General features: G+C 39.8%; 1 protein-coding gene across 1 annotated transcript; it reads right to left on the reverse strand.

Moving 5' to 3' along the window:
* Nucleotides 1-3,461: 3,461 nt before the first annotated feature.
* LOC122814889 (oocyte zinc finger protein XlCOF6-like) lies at nucleotides 3,462-5,369 on the reverse strand. Its single transcript, XM_044087159.1, has one exon. The coding sequence runs from the start codon at nucleotides 5,367-5,369 to the stop codon at nucleotides 3,462-3,464; it is 1,908 nt and encodes a 635-aa protein (XP_043943094.1).
* Nucleotides 5,370-15,988: the final 10,619 nt, after the last annotated feature.

A 15,988-nucleotide genomic window follows, 5' to 3' on the forward strand; every position in this document is an offset into this window, starting at 1 on the left:
GGCTTGCCACCAGTGTGGGTCCTCTCATGTTGTATGCAATTGCTCTTATGTAAAAAACTCTTATTGCATGTACCACATTTATACTGCTTCTCCTCAGTGTGAGCTTTCTTGTGGCACGTCAGCACCCCATTTGACATAAATGTCTTTCCACATGTTAAACATTTATATGGCCTATCATCACTGTGGGCCCTCTCATGGCATGTTAGTTGAAATTTCCACCTAAAACTTTTGTCACATGCAGCACATATATATTGGTTCTCCGAACTGTGGGATTTTTTCATGGGATATGAGTCTTTTTTCCATGCAAAACTCTTGTCACGTATTGTACATTTATAAGGCCTGTCAGTTTTTTAATTTCTCAAAGTCTTTTGGGTTTCTAATACCATGACGGGAATGGACCCCATTCCTACGTCAAAGTATGATTAAAGTTCATGAAATTAGTATTGTTTCATTCTTTGATGTTAGCCAAAAGTGCTCTTCACAGCACCCGCAATATGCCCAGTAATGGCTCCTTCTGCAATTCGTACAGTGTTACATGAATTAGTAACATATCTAAATACAATTGTCTGCCTGCAGATCCTAATGTTTTATGACTTTGTGACTCTCTGTATACAAGACACTGCAGTCATTGGGTGTGGCAATTTCAGTGATCAATGCTACTTTAGTCTACTTTTCTTGGACCACTACATTCAGTTTTCTAGCATTTTTCTTTTGAACTGTTGGTAATGGATGATCCCATGTGATATAAACCTCATCATTTTCTATGATTCTCTTTGGCTCATGTTTCCAGTGTTTTTCAGCCACTTCAATACCATAATGTTTGCACAATCCCCAGTGCAACAGTCTTGCCACATTATTATGCCTTTCAGTATACAGTTCTTCTGCTATTAGTATGTCACAACCAGCAACGAGGTGTGCGACTGTTTCCAATTTGGTTTTACAAAACCTACATTTGTCTGTTTCTCCCACATGTTCAATATATTTTGTAAACCAGCATGTATGTAGCCCACTATCATAGGCTGCCAATATTAAGCTTTCATCTCTTGGTTTAAATCTGCCTCTCCTTAACCATTCCTGCATTTGTTCCTGATCAATATGAGCTTCTTCCAGCAGTTTTCTATACTTGCAACTATATTTATGCTATTTCCACATTTCTTGGCTTCTCATCTGGTCCTTCACCTTATATTCTTTCTTTTGTTTTTAGGCATATTCAGTTGCTGCCTGATTTTGTTCTGTTTCTGGTTTGATTTCAATTCCTACTTGATGTCGATATGCTTCTGCTAGATTAAGCAGAGAAGTCATTTTAGATTTATGCTCCTCGTGGTTCAAATCTTTCATTAAGTTTGGGTCTTGTGAGGTCAGCAGATATGTGTCGAGTCCATGATTGGAGATCTATGCATGTAATCAATTTCAAGGAGGCCCATCCCTCCTTCAGAACGGGGAATATATAATCTTGGTATACAATGATTTTTATAAATAGTTTGATGAGCATGAAGCATCCTTCTTGTTTTCCTCTCAAACTGATCCAACACATTTTGTGGCCAGTCAATCACTCCAAAACTGTAAGTTAGGACAGGAAGAGCAAATTGGTTTATAGCCTGGATTTTGTTCCTATATGTCAATGCTGTTTTCAGGATTAATTTAAGTATTCTAAAGTATTCCTTACTAGGTTTTATTTGCATTTGTTCATGTTTTATTGTTGATCCTTCGTCAATTCCCAAACATTTATACACTCCCTCTTGCTCAAGTTATTTTATATCACATTCTTGTCCCAAACTGATGTTTTCCTGGTGCTGCTGTTTTCCCTGCTTTAAAGGTTGCTTTTGCACATTTATCAAGACCAAATGACATTCTTATACTATCATTTGAAAAAGTTTTGACAACCTGCAGCTGTGCTTTCAGTTCCTCATCTGATGAGCTATACAGTTATAAATCATTGACAAAGAGAAGATGAAAAATCTGTACACTTTCTTGTTTTCTAGGAGCCAAATTGTAGCCATGGTCTAAGCTGTTAAGTAAACAGCTTAAAAGGTTAATGGCAAGGCAGAATAGCAACTGTGACAGAGTCACCCTAGAATATCCTCCTTTGAATTTTTATCCCTGGGATAATAATCTGTTCTTTATCATGGCTTATTTGCAAAGTGGTCTGCCGCTGTTTCATGGTCACTGTAATGTAGTCGATCAGTGTAGGGTGCATCTTATACATTTTTAAGCACTCTTATCCATGAATGTGGGATACTATCAAATGCTTCTTTATAGTCAATCAATGCCAGATTTAGATTCTTCCCCTTTTTACAGTTCTCCACCATGACTTTATTTAACAACAAATGATCCTTTGTTCCATATGACTTTCTTTTATTGCCCTTTTCTTCTACTGCCATAATTGAGTTTTCTTCTAAATGACTATAAATTCTATCAGCATCAGTTCATTGTATAGTTTATACTTCATCGGAAGGCAAGTTACTGGGCTATAATTTAATTTTCAGGGTAGCTTGCAGGTTTACTCTTAAGTAGGAGCATTGTTTTACCTGTTGTTAGCCAGGTTGGTGTCTGTTCTTGGTGCGCATATAAATAGTTCTTACTCAAGGCTAAATCTTTATGCAAAGATGTTAATACTTTTAACTAAAAGTTAGGTACTGCATCTGGGCCTGGGGTTTTCCAGTTAGAGGTTTTTCTTAACTTTGTTTCAAACTCTTTGGCTGTTACTTCATCCCATTTCATATCCTGCACCTTTAAACTTCTTATTCTTTCTTTAATTTGTTCTATCCATTTAGCATCTTTGTTATGTTCTACAGGATCTTCATAGATACTTCTCCTAAATGTATCTATTTCCTCCTTTTTTGGTGGTCTTTCAGTTCCTTTTACCTTGTTTCCCAATTCTCTATAAAACTTTTTAACATATCTAAATATGATTGCAGATTCTTTTTTATAAGACCCATTGCTCCTACTACTATTGGAACTGTCTGGGTATCTTTCTTTCACATTGTTCTCGTTTTTGCTTGCAAATCCTGATATTTTATGACTTTGTCTCTCTCTTTATGCAGGACACTGTGGTATCTGGGTATAGCAATTTCAATGATCAATGCTACTTTTGTCTTCTCTTCATGGACCACTATATCTGGCTTTCTCACACCTATCTTTTTTGAACTGTTGGTAATGGGTGATCCCATGTGATGCAGACTTCATCATGTTCTATGATGCTTTGTGTCTCATGTTTCCAGTGTTTTTTCAGATACTTCAATATTATGTTTGCTCAATCTCCAGTGCAACAGTCTTGCTACATTATTATGGCTTTTAGTAAACAGTCCTTCTGCCATTAGTATATCATAACCAGCAACAAGGTGTGTAACTGTTTCCAATTCGGTTTTACAAAACCTACATTTGTCTGTTTCTAAACCAATGTGTACGTAGCCCACTACTTTGGGCCGCCAGTATTAACCTTTCATCTATACTAACTTTCATCAAGTGTGGGATTTCTCATGGGATATAAGGCATTTCTTTGTTGTAAAACTCTTGTTACATGCTGTACATTTATATGGCTTGTCACCAGTGTGGGTCCTCTCATGTTGTGTGCAATTGCTCTTACGTAAAAAACTCTTATCGCATGTACCACATTTATACTGCTTCTCTTCAGTGTGAGCTTTCTCGTGGCGCTTCAGCACCCCATTTGACATAAAAGTCTTGCCACATGTTAAACATTTATATGGCCTATCACCACTGTGAGTCCTCTCGTGGTATGTTAGCTGAAATTTCCATCTAAAACTTTTGTCACATGCAGCACATTTATATTGGTTCTCTGAAATGTGGGATTTTTCATGGGATATGAGGCTTTTCTTCCATGCAAAACTCTTGTCACATATTGTACATTTATAAGGCCTGTCACCAGTGTGGCTTTTCTCATGGTATTTGACATATTTCTGCCTCATAAAACTCTTGTTGCATATTGCACATTTATATGGTCTGTCACTAGTATGACTTTTCTCATGGTATCGGAGGTATTTCTTTGACATAAAACTCTTTTCACATATTGCACATTTCAGAGGGCTCTCACCAGTGTGTCTTCTTCTATGATCTACAAGTAGACTATTCCACACAAAGCTCTTCTCACAATGCGTACATTTATACGGCCTGTCACCCGTGTGGGTCCTCTCATGCTGTACGAGATAGCTCTTCCATTTAAAACTCTTATCACATGTCGCACATTTATGACGCTTCTCAGCGTGAATTTTCTCATGGGGAGTTAGCACCCCTTTTAACATAAAACTCTTGTCACGTGTTGCACATTTATATGGTATTTCACCACTGTGGGTTCTCTCATGGTATTTTAGCTGAGATTTCCACATAAAACTTTTGTTACACATAGTGCATGTATATTGCTTCTCCTCTGTGTGGAAGTTTTCATGGGATTTGAGGTTATGCTTCCATGTAAAACTCTTGTCTCGTGTCTCAAATTTATATGGCCTTTCATCGCTATAGGTTTTCTCATGGTATATGACATACTTCCTTTTTGTAAAACTCTTGTCACATTTTGCACGTTTATATGGTCTCTCATTAGTGAGACTTTTTCTATGATATGCAAGCTCAGTCTCACTCACAAAGCTCTTATGGCGTGCTGTACGCTTACATGACTTTTTACCGGTGTGGGCCCTCTCATGGTATGTGAGTTGAATATTCCTCACAAAGGTCTTGTCACATCTTTTTCGTTTATATGGCTTTTTTCTAGTCTGAGTTTTTTTGTGGTCTATGGAGAAACGATTCCTTTTCAAATTGTTACTATGCTTTCCAAACTGATATGCTTTTCCTACATTTTGGGTTTGCTCACTGGATGCGTTAGCATTTTGTGAGGTTTCACAAATAGTGGGTGCATCTTCTGTAAGGACATTCTCATGGAACTCAGAAGGGCTGTTCCATCTGACTGTCTCACAATATGATGGACTTGTGTGTGATTTCTTCTGCATCAGCATTTTCTCACAGACAGCAAGAGACTTGCATTGATGTATTCTTGCACAGTCTTTTTGGTGCACTGACAAACTGTGTTTCTTTTTGTCATAGTCTTCAGTTTCTTCAAATGTTCTGGTATTTTTAATGATGCTGAGAGTGTGGCACTCATCCATAGGTGTCTCCCTGGCATGAGTTTTACAGTAAGTTGGAAAGCTACAATGAAATGTAGATCTATTTTTATAGTCACTGAGTACAGATAAATTCTCCAACTTGTCAGCTTTCTTAAGCATTTTTAGTTCATTCTCTTGGCTAGAGTGTGTGTCATATTCCATGCATTTATTGTGTCTATTTCCAGTTAGAGTTAATTTGTGTTTTGCAGAAAATGTTATACAGAAGTTCTTGGCACATTCAGAAATCTGATGCTCCATCCGTAATGACATCTGACACGGACTCTTACAGCAATGCGTGGCCCTACAGACTTAAAGACACAGTTAACAAGCTATTATTAGAACATGAGAACATTTTCATATAAAATATTTCTCTTCAAATAAAGGTTATATTATGAGCTGTGTACAATGCAACATACAAAGCATTTTTCTTTATACATTTAAGCACAAATATATAATTTTATACTTTTTTGTATAAACTCTGCCAACCAACCTGATGTACATAGTGCTAAACTTACCTATTCAAATCTCCTCCCCTACACAACACTGTGCTTTCCCAGATTCTTTAATTCTAGACAACATATGCTAGCAACTTTCTAACACACTTTCTGTCTCCATTCCTAGACAACAGCAGTATTTCCCTATTAATATTAAAGAGATATTTCATCACATCTTCTATCATTTAAAATAAATAATAAAAGTAGTGTGCATGTCTCAGATGGGAGGAGTTACTGCTGGCGCATGCAATGACAGCAGATGACATCATCTGAACTTCACCCCTGGTACAGAGTTTGAATGTAGACGTGCATCCCTAGTACAGAGTTTGATTGTAATTCTGGAAATGTGACTGTAATGATAAAGAAAAAAAAACAGTTTTCACAGAAGCACATAAGTAATTAATAATTGCTGAACTCTAACCTTATGTGCAGCCAACCTAAGTACTTGTTTTTTCTGTCCAATGTCTGTAATTCCAAGGCTCAGAAGTAAAGTACAGTTGTGTACACTTACCATAAATGTAGATGTTTGAGTGTATTCACTGTTGCAGTCATCACATTAGGGTTATCTGCTTGCAGTAGCCCTCAGTTGGCCTGATTAACAAATTCTTGGGTCCTGTGACGGATGCTGTCTCTTCTTCCATGACGTCAGGTCGTTAGGGGGTATAAAACATGTAGCTGACGCCATTACATCAGTTTTTCCCCAGATGTCAGGTGCCCCCACAATGGGAAGCAATTATATGTTATGGTACACCTCCATCAAAAAGCAAATACACCAGAAAAACTTAAATATACCAAACAAGAAGGAAAGGTAGAGCCAAGAGAAGTCAGGGGGCTGGAGTGAGGGTAACCAGGACTGCAACAGTGAATACACTCGAACATCTACATTTATGGTAAGTGTACACAACTGTACTATGTTCTTTGTGTTTCACTGTTGCAGTCATTACATTTGGGTTGATTCCCAAAGCTAAGGAAGGGAGGAGGAAGTTACAGAGCATTAGGGCCAGCTATTAAGCCCTGCAAGACTTCAGTGGCAAAACCAGGTCTGGATTTAGAAAAAATAGGCATGTGGTAATGCTTGGTGAAAGTATGTACAGAGCTCCAGGTAGCAGCTTCTAGGATGTCCCTGGTAGGAACTCCTCTGAGAAAGGCTGCAGAGGTAGATGCAGCCCTGGTGGAATGTGATCTTATCCCCTGTGGGGTAGGTTTTCTATGGTGCTTGTAGCAGAAATTAATGCAATGGGCTATCCATTTGGAAATGGTTTGCTTTGAAATGGCCTTCCCCTCTGCCCCTGCAGCAAAGCCAACTAGCAGCTGTTCAGATTTTCTGAGAGGCTTAGTCCTGTCCAAATAAAATCTAAGTTGTCTGTGCACGTCCAGAGGGTGCAGTATTCATTCCCCTTTGTTTTGTGGATTAGGGAAAAAAGTAGGCAAATTAATGGACTGATTTAGAGCAACACTAGACACCACCTTGGGCTTAAAGGAAGGACTGGTCCTGAGGGAAACCCTGTCTGCATGGAAGATAATGAAGTGTTTCATTGCCATGAGGGCCTGTAATTCAGACACTCTTCTTGCAGAAGTGATGGCTAGAAGGAAGGCTGTTTTCCAAGAAAGGAATTTCAACTCTGCTGTTGCAGCTGGCTCAAAGGGGGGGGGGGAGCTTTTCCAATACAAAGTTAAGGTCCCAGACTGGAGTGGGGGCTCTCCTGGGTGGTCTTAAATTTTTGGCCCCTCTAAGGAATTGTTTTAGCAGGGGGTGAGAGAAGACGGGTGGCTCAGTATTATAATGTGCTGAAATGGCAGAGGCATGAATTTTAATTGACGAGAAGGATAGGGCCTTGTGGAGCATTTCTGTTAAGTACTGAAGAATATGAGGTAAGCTGGGCACCATTGTGCCATCCCCTGAGTCTGGCTCCAAGAACAGTATCTTTTCCACTTTTCGGCATAGGATTTTCTAGTACTAGGTTCCTTGCCTCCAGAATGACATCTAGCACCTGCTTACTGAGGGATGCTATTGGAGAGCTCAAGGAATTAGCCAGGCTGCAAGGTTCACGGTTTGAAGCTGAGGGTGCAGAATCTGGCCCGCCTGCTGGGACAGCAGGGAAGGGGTCTGAGGCAGGTGCCATGGTTCCAGCAGTATCATACTGCGCAAGAGGGGGTACCAGTGCTGGTGTGGCCAGTCTAGTGCAATCAGTATTGTCCTTGGCTTGTCCTGTTTGATCTTTAGTAGAACCTTCGAGAGGAGAGGCAGATGGGGAAAGGCATAAACCAAGAGGCTTTCCCAGGTAAAGGACAGGGCATCCACTTGACAAGCTTGACTGTGGAGAGTCCTTGTGCAAAATTTGTCCAATTGGTAGTTCTGAGGGGAGGCAAACAGGTCTACCTCTGGAGTCCCCATTTGTTCCTCAAGAGGTTGAATATTTTTGGTTCTAGTTTCCATTTGTGTGGGTCCATGAGATTTCTGCTTAAGTCGTCTGCCAGTGAATTTAGCTTGCCTGGCAGGAATAGAGCTTGTAGGTGCACTTGGTAGCTCAAGGCTGTGTTCCACAGAGCCATGGCTAGACTGCAGAGAAGGTACGAGTGGGTTCCCCCTGCTTGCTTATGTACCACATAACTGTGGTGTTGTCTGTCTTTACCAATAGTTGTTCTGGAAGAATGTGGTCTTTGAAGGCTGTCAGGGAATTCTGTACAGCTAGCATTTACCGATATGCAGGTGCATCTGTCTCGGGTTCCATTTGCCCTGAATGTACTGCCCTGCCAAGTGAGCCCCCCATGCATAGTCTGATGCAACTGTTGTTAGGGTTTGGGCAGCAAGGGGTAGAGTGAATGGGAGCCCTTTGTTGTAGTAGCAGGCCACTGCCCACCAAAGGAACTCTGTCTTTATACAAGGAATGATAGGAATCATTGATTCCAGGTCCTGAGAATGTTGACACCATAGGCTTTTTAGATACCATTGTAGTTTCCTCATATGCAGTCTTGCATATGGAATTAGTAGAAGCAAGAGGCCATGAACCCCAGGGCTTGCAGAATTTTCCTTGCAGATAGCTGGGGTTTTGTGGCCAATAGTTTGAAGTAGGTTGTCAAACAAACTTGTTTCTCCAGAGTGAGGAAAGCCATCTGGGAAGTTGTGTTCAAGCTTGCTTCCAGGAATACAATCTGTTGGCAGGGTACTAGGTGAGATTTATTTTCATTTATGGTGTACCCCAGTGAGGTTAGAAGTTTCTTTACAAAAGTCAGATGTTGTAATAGCAAGTCCTGACTTTCTGCCTGAATCAGACAATTGTCCAAGTATGGGTATATTTGAATATTTCTCTGCATGCAAAATGTAATGGCTGGAGCTAGACACTCTATGAATACTCTGGGCGCAGTAGATAAGCCAAAGGGAAATGCAGAGAACTGAAGCATGGGTATTTCCTGCAAGATTCCCTTATTGGGATGTGCAGGTAAGCTTTCTTTAAGTCTAAAGTTGCCAGCCAGGCATCTTTGCCTAGCATAGGAAGAAGCTGTTGAAGTGTTAGCATTCTGAATTTTGGAATTACCAGAAAGGTGTTTAAAATAGAGAAGTCCAGGATAGGACACCAGGAGCTGTCTTTTCTGGGTACCAGGAAAAGTCTTGAATAAAAACCTTGTCTCCTTTGTCCTGCTGGGACAGGTTGAATAGCCCTGATACTTAGAAGAGACAGAACTTGCTTTTGGGCCTCCACCCACTGATTTGGGGGTAGGTCTGGCCAACCATTTGGGGTTGGTAGTGTGTGGAAGTGGAATCTGTATCCGTGGGAAAGTATGTTCAAAACCCATTTGTCCTGGGTAATGAGTTCCCAGTTTTTTGCATGCAGGGTGAACTTTCCTCCTAAGGGAGCAGGCAGTTGAGCATGGCTTGGAAGGGTTAAGATTAAGTCATTGTACCATTTTTCCATAGGGGGTGGCTTACTACTCCCTGCTTTGGAAGTGGGAGCCCTCCACTGCTTAGGTCTGTGCACAGCCTGAGACTGTAACCTAGGTGGTCTGCTGTTCCTGGGTTTGAACTGCGAAGGCCTGGAAGAGACTGGAAAGGACCAATTCTTTGGAGGCCAATGTCTACTAAATCTGTGAGGCTGTACTTGTAGGAAATCTTTAACAGTTTGCATAGATTTAGCTTTTTCCTCCATCATTTTGAGGACTTCTGCTTTGTTGCCAAAAAGGCAGTCTTGGTTTAAGGGAGCATCCAGTAATTTAGCTTTAACATGATCTGGCATGTTTTGCTCCTTAAGCCAAGCATGCCTTCTAAGTACAGACCCAGTGACAGCAGCCCTGCAAGATGCTTCTAAAGCATCAAAACCACACTGCAAAGTATGTTTACCAACTTGTTCTGCAGAATGCATTAAATCCTGTAATTATTTGTGTTCAGCCCAGTCAGGAATCAACATCATTTTCTGTTTAAGTAGTCCCATAATATGCTGCTGATACTTTAACATATGAAACTGGCAATTTAAAGCCCTAATGGCCAAAGTAGCAGAAATGTATACCTTCTTACCCCATCTGTCTAAGGCTCTAGAATCTCTATCAGAAGGGGTATGATTTTTGGCAGCAGTAGCCTTAATGCCTTTTGGTCCTTGAGAAATGGTCTCTGGATCCACAGTAGGATTCCTGAAGAGGAACTTGTGAGTGTCAGGTACTCTGTAATACCTGTCAGGTTTTCTGGGAGCTGGAGGTAAAGTGTCTGGGGAAAGGCTAGATTCCAAGAAAGCATCATCTACAATGTCCAGAACAGGAGGGATAGCTAAAGGCCTGTGTTGACGAAGGGGTAAGAATTCTCTAAGTCTCTTTTTGGAGTCAGAGTAATCCTGGATTTTCCAGCAGAAATGCTCCCTAAACGTGTGCAAGGTTTCACCAAAGGAAAAATCTTCTGGAGGGGAAGTGGAGGGAATGGAATCCTCTGCATCAGAATCCTCATAGGTAGATAAGGGCAAATCCTGGTAATCAGAAGGAGCAGAAATATCAGATTCCTGATCAGAAGAATCAGAAGGAAAATCAGTTCTAGGTCTCTTAGAGGGGGAAAACTGGCTTCCCTAATTAAGGTAATAAGGTCTTCAGCCATTCTAAGCATTTGTTTTTTAGGCATATGGGCTAGAGCCTGCAGTTTGGTCATCCGTTTTCTAGGGGTGGTGCGAGTTTTAGGCCTGGATGAAGATGATGGCAGTATAAAATGCAAGTCTGTAGGCCTAATACACCCTCAGAAGCCAGTGCCTGCACAGCGGCTCTGGACCTATCCAAGGTAGAGACATCTGCAGGTTCCATAGTCGAGGAAGCATCTCGCGGCATACCAGACTCCAAATGGGTCTCAGTAGAGGCCTGCAAATCTGAAGTAGTGGGTATCTGGGGGCTGCAAAAGCACCTCACCTCACTGAGTACCGGCGGACTGGCGACTAGCTTAATGGAAGCGTCGTCGGCAGTTTTGGACCTATGTGGTCTGTCTCTGTCTTTATCTTTACTCTTTTTGGAAGATCAGTAGTCGGATGGCTTAACGATGCCATTTTGGAGTACTGAGATTGAGTAAGGAAGCAATTTGCTGCAAAGATAGCCTGATGACGAATAGTTTGGGGGTTGAACAAGGCACAAAACCGACAGAGAGGGATGTCGTGGTCTGGGCCTAAACAGGGGATGCAGTACAAATGAAAATCTCTATGAGGTATTTGCTTTCCACAAGTAAGACAACTGTTAACTTTTACTGACATTGGTTGGAGCAAGAAAAAGGATCCTCAGTGGGGACTTATCTTTTTTTGAAGACTTCGGATCTGAAACTCGAAAATGAAAATTTCAGGAGTTGGCCGACCGGCACTTGTGAACTGTTTCTGCTTCGGGCACCGCACGGCAAGAAAGACTGATGTAATGGTGTCAGGTGCGTGTTTTATACCCCTGATGACCTGACGTCATGGAAGAAGAGACAGCATCCGATGCAGGAATCCGAAGACTCTGGTATTCAGGCCGGCTGAGGGCTATCTGCAGGCAGATAACCCTAATGTGATGACTGCAACAGTGAAACACGAAGAGCATCACCAAACTTAAAGTTAGCAAAAATGATGTCTTTGTAAAAACCCAGGAACTTTACCATCAAAAATATGCAAAACAGAAGAATGCTCTCCAGTGGTGGGGGCATAAACATTGAATTCATGATAAACAACTAGAAAAAAAGGAGTGGAGTAGGTAAAAAACAAGGAAAACAAAACAAGGAACTTTCTTGTTGTTATAGCGATTAAAATAGATGATTTCTCTGCAAGTCATGGAATCCGCTGCTGAAATCTTAAGACTGTCTAAACAGGTAAACTCTCTGAGAAGGGCACAAAACTTACTGATATCTATACACCAAATGTATAAAAACCTAGGCCTTTTACAGTTCAGGGGTAGAGTATCAAACTCCAAAAACCTGCTACATGAGTTAGAGTCCTGCAGGCCCAAACTATTCTTTTTTTGTGTAGTATCAGTAGCTTACAAATAGTACACTAACCTTTGGTGCTGGAAGACCAGAAGGCTGTGGGTTCTATTCTCGGTCCAAGTAACTGGATTGCTGACATTGCAGTATACTACTAGAGGGTGCTGCATTCCTGAGTGTGCTTCCTTCAGATGACAAGTTATCCACAGTGGCTTGAGTTGGTGGTAGCTCAGGTGGATATAAAAGATCCCACAGTACCTACTGAAAAGAGTGGGGAAGTTTCCTGATGCCCTGGCCAAATTTCTCCTACTAGTACAAGTACCACCTAAGGTATTTCCTGAAAAGAAGCCACTAGCCTAGTGGGACTGGCCAGTCAACAAAAGATAAATAACATAAAATAAAATAAATAAATAAAATGCTCCATCTGCCATTGGAACTTAAGAACTGTGAACTATTAGAAAGGGAAATTGCTTCTTGGCAGGTAGTCAAATTTTCAACAATCTCATGACCAAGCAGATTATTTTAGTTTTTGAATAGAATGATTTGAATACTAAAATGAAAAGTACTGCAAATAATTTCAATGAGAGTGCAGACTCTGATCATACTTTTCACCAGACACTTAAAGATATTTTTGCTGAATGCTACACTGTACTACTAAATAACGGAATAAGGAACTTTCCGGTGACCTAGTACACTGTGCTGTCAGCAGTTGGCACATCTCAAAACTGTCAAGGTTACCAGAATTCATTATAAAAAAAGAACACACTCCAAATTTGTTTTGTTGTTTCAATGATTTGCATTTTCTCTAGCAACAAAAAAAAAATGAAACTTTTCTTTGCGTTTCCATCACAGCTAAATAATATGCATAGCCAAGTAAGATGAGCTTTTACTTCACTGAAAGCAGCCAGTAATACACTTAAGGAGCTGTATCTTTTACAATGGGGTACAGAGGTGCTGGGAGATTTACGATTACAAGAATTAACCCCCCACACATTTAACAATACTAATATTTGTTTAACTTTCAGGCTTTTTCTGTTTATGTTCTGTGGTTTGCTTGTAGGGGCAATTATCTTTAGTAAGCTTTCATGTGCTAAATATACAAACTTGCAGTAGGACTCTAAAAAGTTTGCAGCAGCTAAGCATAGCCTATTTGCCTTGAGAGAATAACTGTTGCAATATTCACAGAAGAGCATGTCCCTGTATATGCAAGAGACAGGGGTCAAGTTACACATGTAACTCTAGAAGGGAACAACAAATGATGATCACAGGAGGTGTCAGTTACCCTAGCAACAGGGAACAGGGCAGTGTCTCAAACTGCCCTGTTACTGCTTATGTGAATAATACGATTCCGTATCATACAATGCAAAATGATAATAATAACTATATTATGCATTCATGGTGCTATCTGGGTGAAGCTGGTGCCACAAAAACACACAATGAGCACAGCTGCAAAAGCAAATGGTTAACACTGGAAGCCACACAGTGTGATACTGGGCAAGGCTTCATGCACTACTGGTACAGACATAAATATGAAGCCTGGACTAGGACAAGGCCTATAACAAAGGCTAACATTCCTAACATCCCTGATGTGAAAGGAAAACACTTCCTCATCTATATGTATGTATGTATGTATGTATACACACACACACACACACACACACACACACACACACACACACACACACACACACACACACACACACACATGCATGTGCTTATGTTATATTACAATGTACAGTCCAACAGACAGACAGATATGACTTGCACATCAAAGACATTCCATAACATTAGCTATGCCTATATGTCCCTACACATAATACATGTTCAGACAGTCCTCCTTACGAAAGAGTGCCATCATCAAGTGTAAGTGATGCTACAGTACTCAGAAAATAGTAGTGCATGTGTTACGGTAAAGAGTGTGTGGCTGTTGGTTTCAGGGATGTTTCTCTTTAAATAGATAAAATTAAGTACAGTGTTGAGACTATATCATCAGACAGTGATGCTTTTATTTATGTCAGCACAGGCTGATTACCTGCTTAACATGTAAACAGGAAATACCTACAGAGTTACAATGGGTAGTACATGGAATGGGCCAGGACTGAACAGCATGTCTATGAGCTACATGTGGTACTGGTTGCCATATGCTTCTGCACAATGTCTGTAAACAAGCATGGGGTCTCGTTCATAGCATGCCTAGTATTCCAGAATCCTTTCAACAATTTTTAATTAAACCATGGATAGATTCAGCGATACACACTGGCATAGGCTGCAAAGCTTTGCAAGCTAAAATGTGCTGACCACAGGCCTTCCAGTCTTGGAATTATGATCATTTCACAACTTCAGGGCAGTGCCTTGACCTGAACATAAACTGTTTTTTAATCAGGACTTGAATTTACCTTATATGATATTTAAGACAGTTTCATAACTAGTACAAATAATCACATGAAAAGAACCAGTTTAATACAGGTTTGTACATGGCTGGTCTGTCTGCAGGAAATATAACTTGGTGAAATGACCATGTCAGTTACTGAAAGGCACAGACATCACCCAGAGGCTTCTTCAAATAGTTATGGTAATATTTCAAATGGTAACATAATAAGTTATTCACAAGCAGTTACTGGCAGAACATGTCTGATGAACAAGGGAAGAATGATTTTACTGCAATGAATTTCTAGGCAAACAGGGGCCTATTTATGCAGCTCTTCCTGTATCAGTGCTGGAAAGTATGTTGTTATCAAACTGCAAAAGCATTCTATTATGTGCTGAACTGAGCACACTACAAGTCGGACAAATCGTCTGATGTATAAACATGTTAACTTTTATAAACAAAATGTATTCACCATCTTGAGGAAGCACAATGCAAAGTGGGCATATGTGCACACTGTAATCTTAAAGCAAAAACATTTCTAGAATAATTTGTTTTTATCTCACATGCAGCAGTCTTGATTTAGTAATTGAGGACATCTTGCAACAGGTCACATTATTCTGCTCTTTTGGTTAATAATTTTGTTAATTGTTTAGATTTTATGTTCTAATACTTTTGTTTCTTTTTTTTTACAAAACCACATACCATACAAGTAAAAAAGTTATCTACACTTGAATATAGAAAAAAAAAAAACACCAGCCAAACACAAACCCACAAAGGAAAACAAACAAGAAAAAAGAATGTTAAACAGAAGGAAAGGGGAAAGAAAAGAAATGAAAAAGAAAATAACATCTAAAGAATCTCCAAAAGAGAAAAAAGCAGAAAATAATAAGAAACCTATACAACAAACAATCATTAGACAGCCTGCAAACCAACACACTTCATATCCACGGAAAAACAATCATTTAATTCTATTACAGGAAATAGTGCAGCTTTCCACTTACTAAGAACTTGCCTTCTGGTAACCACCATAGCTAGACTCATTTTCACTAGATGTGGTCCAGAAAACTGACAAAATATTTAGCAAATAATAATTTACAAAGGTATGTACATCCCAATGTCTATCAATTTTTGCATAAATTTCCAACACGACTGAATAAGTGGACAAAGCCACCAACAATGAATTAGATTTGCATTTACCACGATAATGCCAGCAATTTGCACTGAGTAATTGATTCATTATGCTCCAGCTATGAGGTGTACAATTAATACCACATACAATGTTATACTGAATAGAAATGTTTAATAGATTTCCATATATACCTTAAATTGTCCTTCCTATTTGAACTTTGTTGCACATGTAGATATAGAATTATTTTAATAACAGTCTTGCAGATGATGGATAGTAACTTCCTTTTATCTAAACGATCTATTTTCCTTGATTATTATAAAACAGAGAGAGATGCTATCTTGTTATAATTTCTCAATCATCAAAGGCATATTTTTATGGATATCATCACTGCATGTATAAAATTCAATATTCTTAATGAATTTTACACACAAGGAAAAAATGTGGTAGTCTTCTACCTGTCCAAAGAACACTGAAATAATG

This window comes from Protopterus annectens, chromosome 11.part0 (assembly GCF_019279795.1).
Source record: "Protopterus annectens isolate FY-2018-M chromosome 11.part0, PAN1.0, whole genome shotgun sequence".
Lineage (NCBI taxonomy): Eukaryota > Metazoa > Chordata > Ceratodontiformes > Protopteridae > Protopterus > Protopterus annectens.

Excerpts from the sequence above, each read along its gene's own strand:
- LOC122814889 (XM_044087159.1), bottom strand. The coding sequence starts at position 5,369 with ATGGAGCATCAGATTTCTGAATGTGCCAAGAACTTCTGTATAACATTT.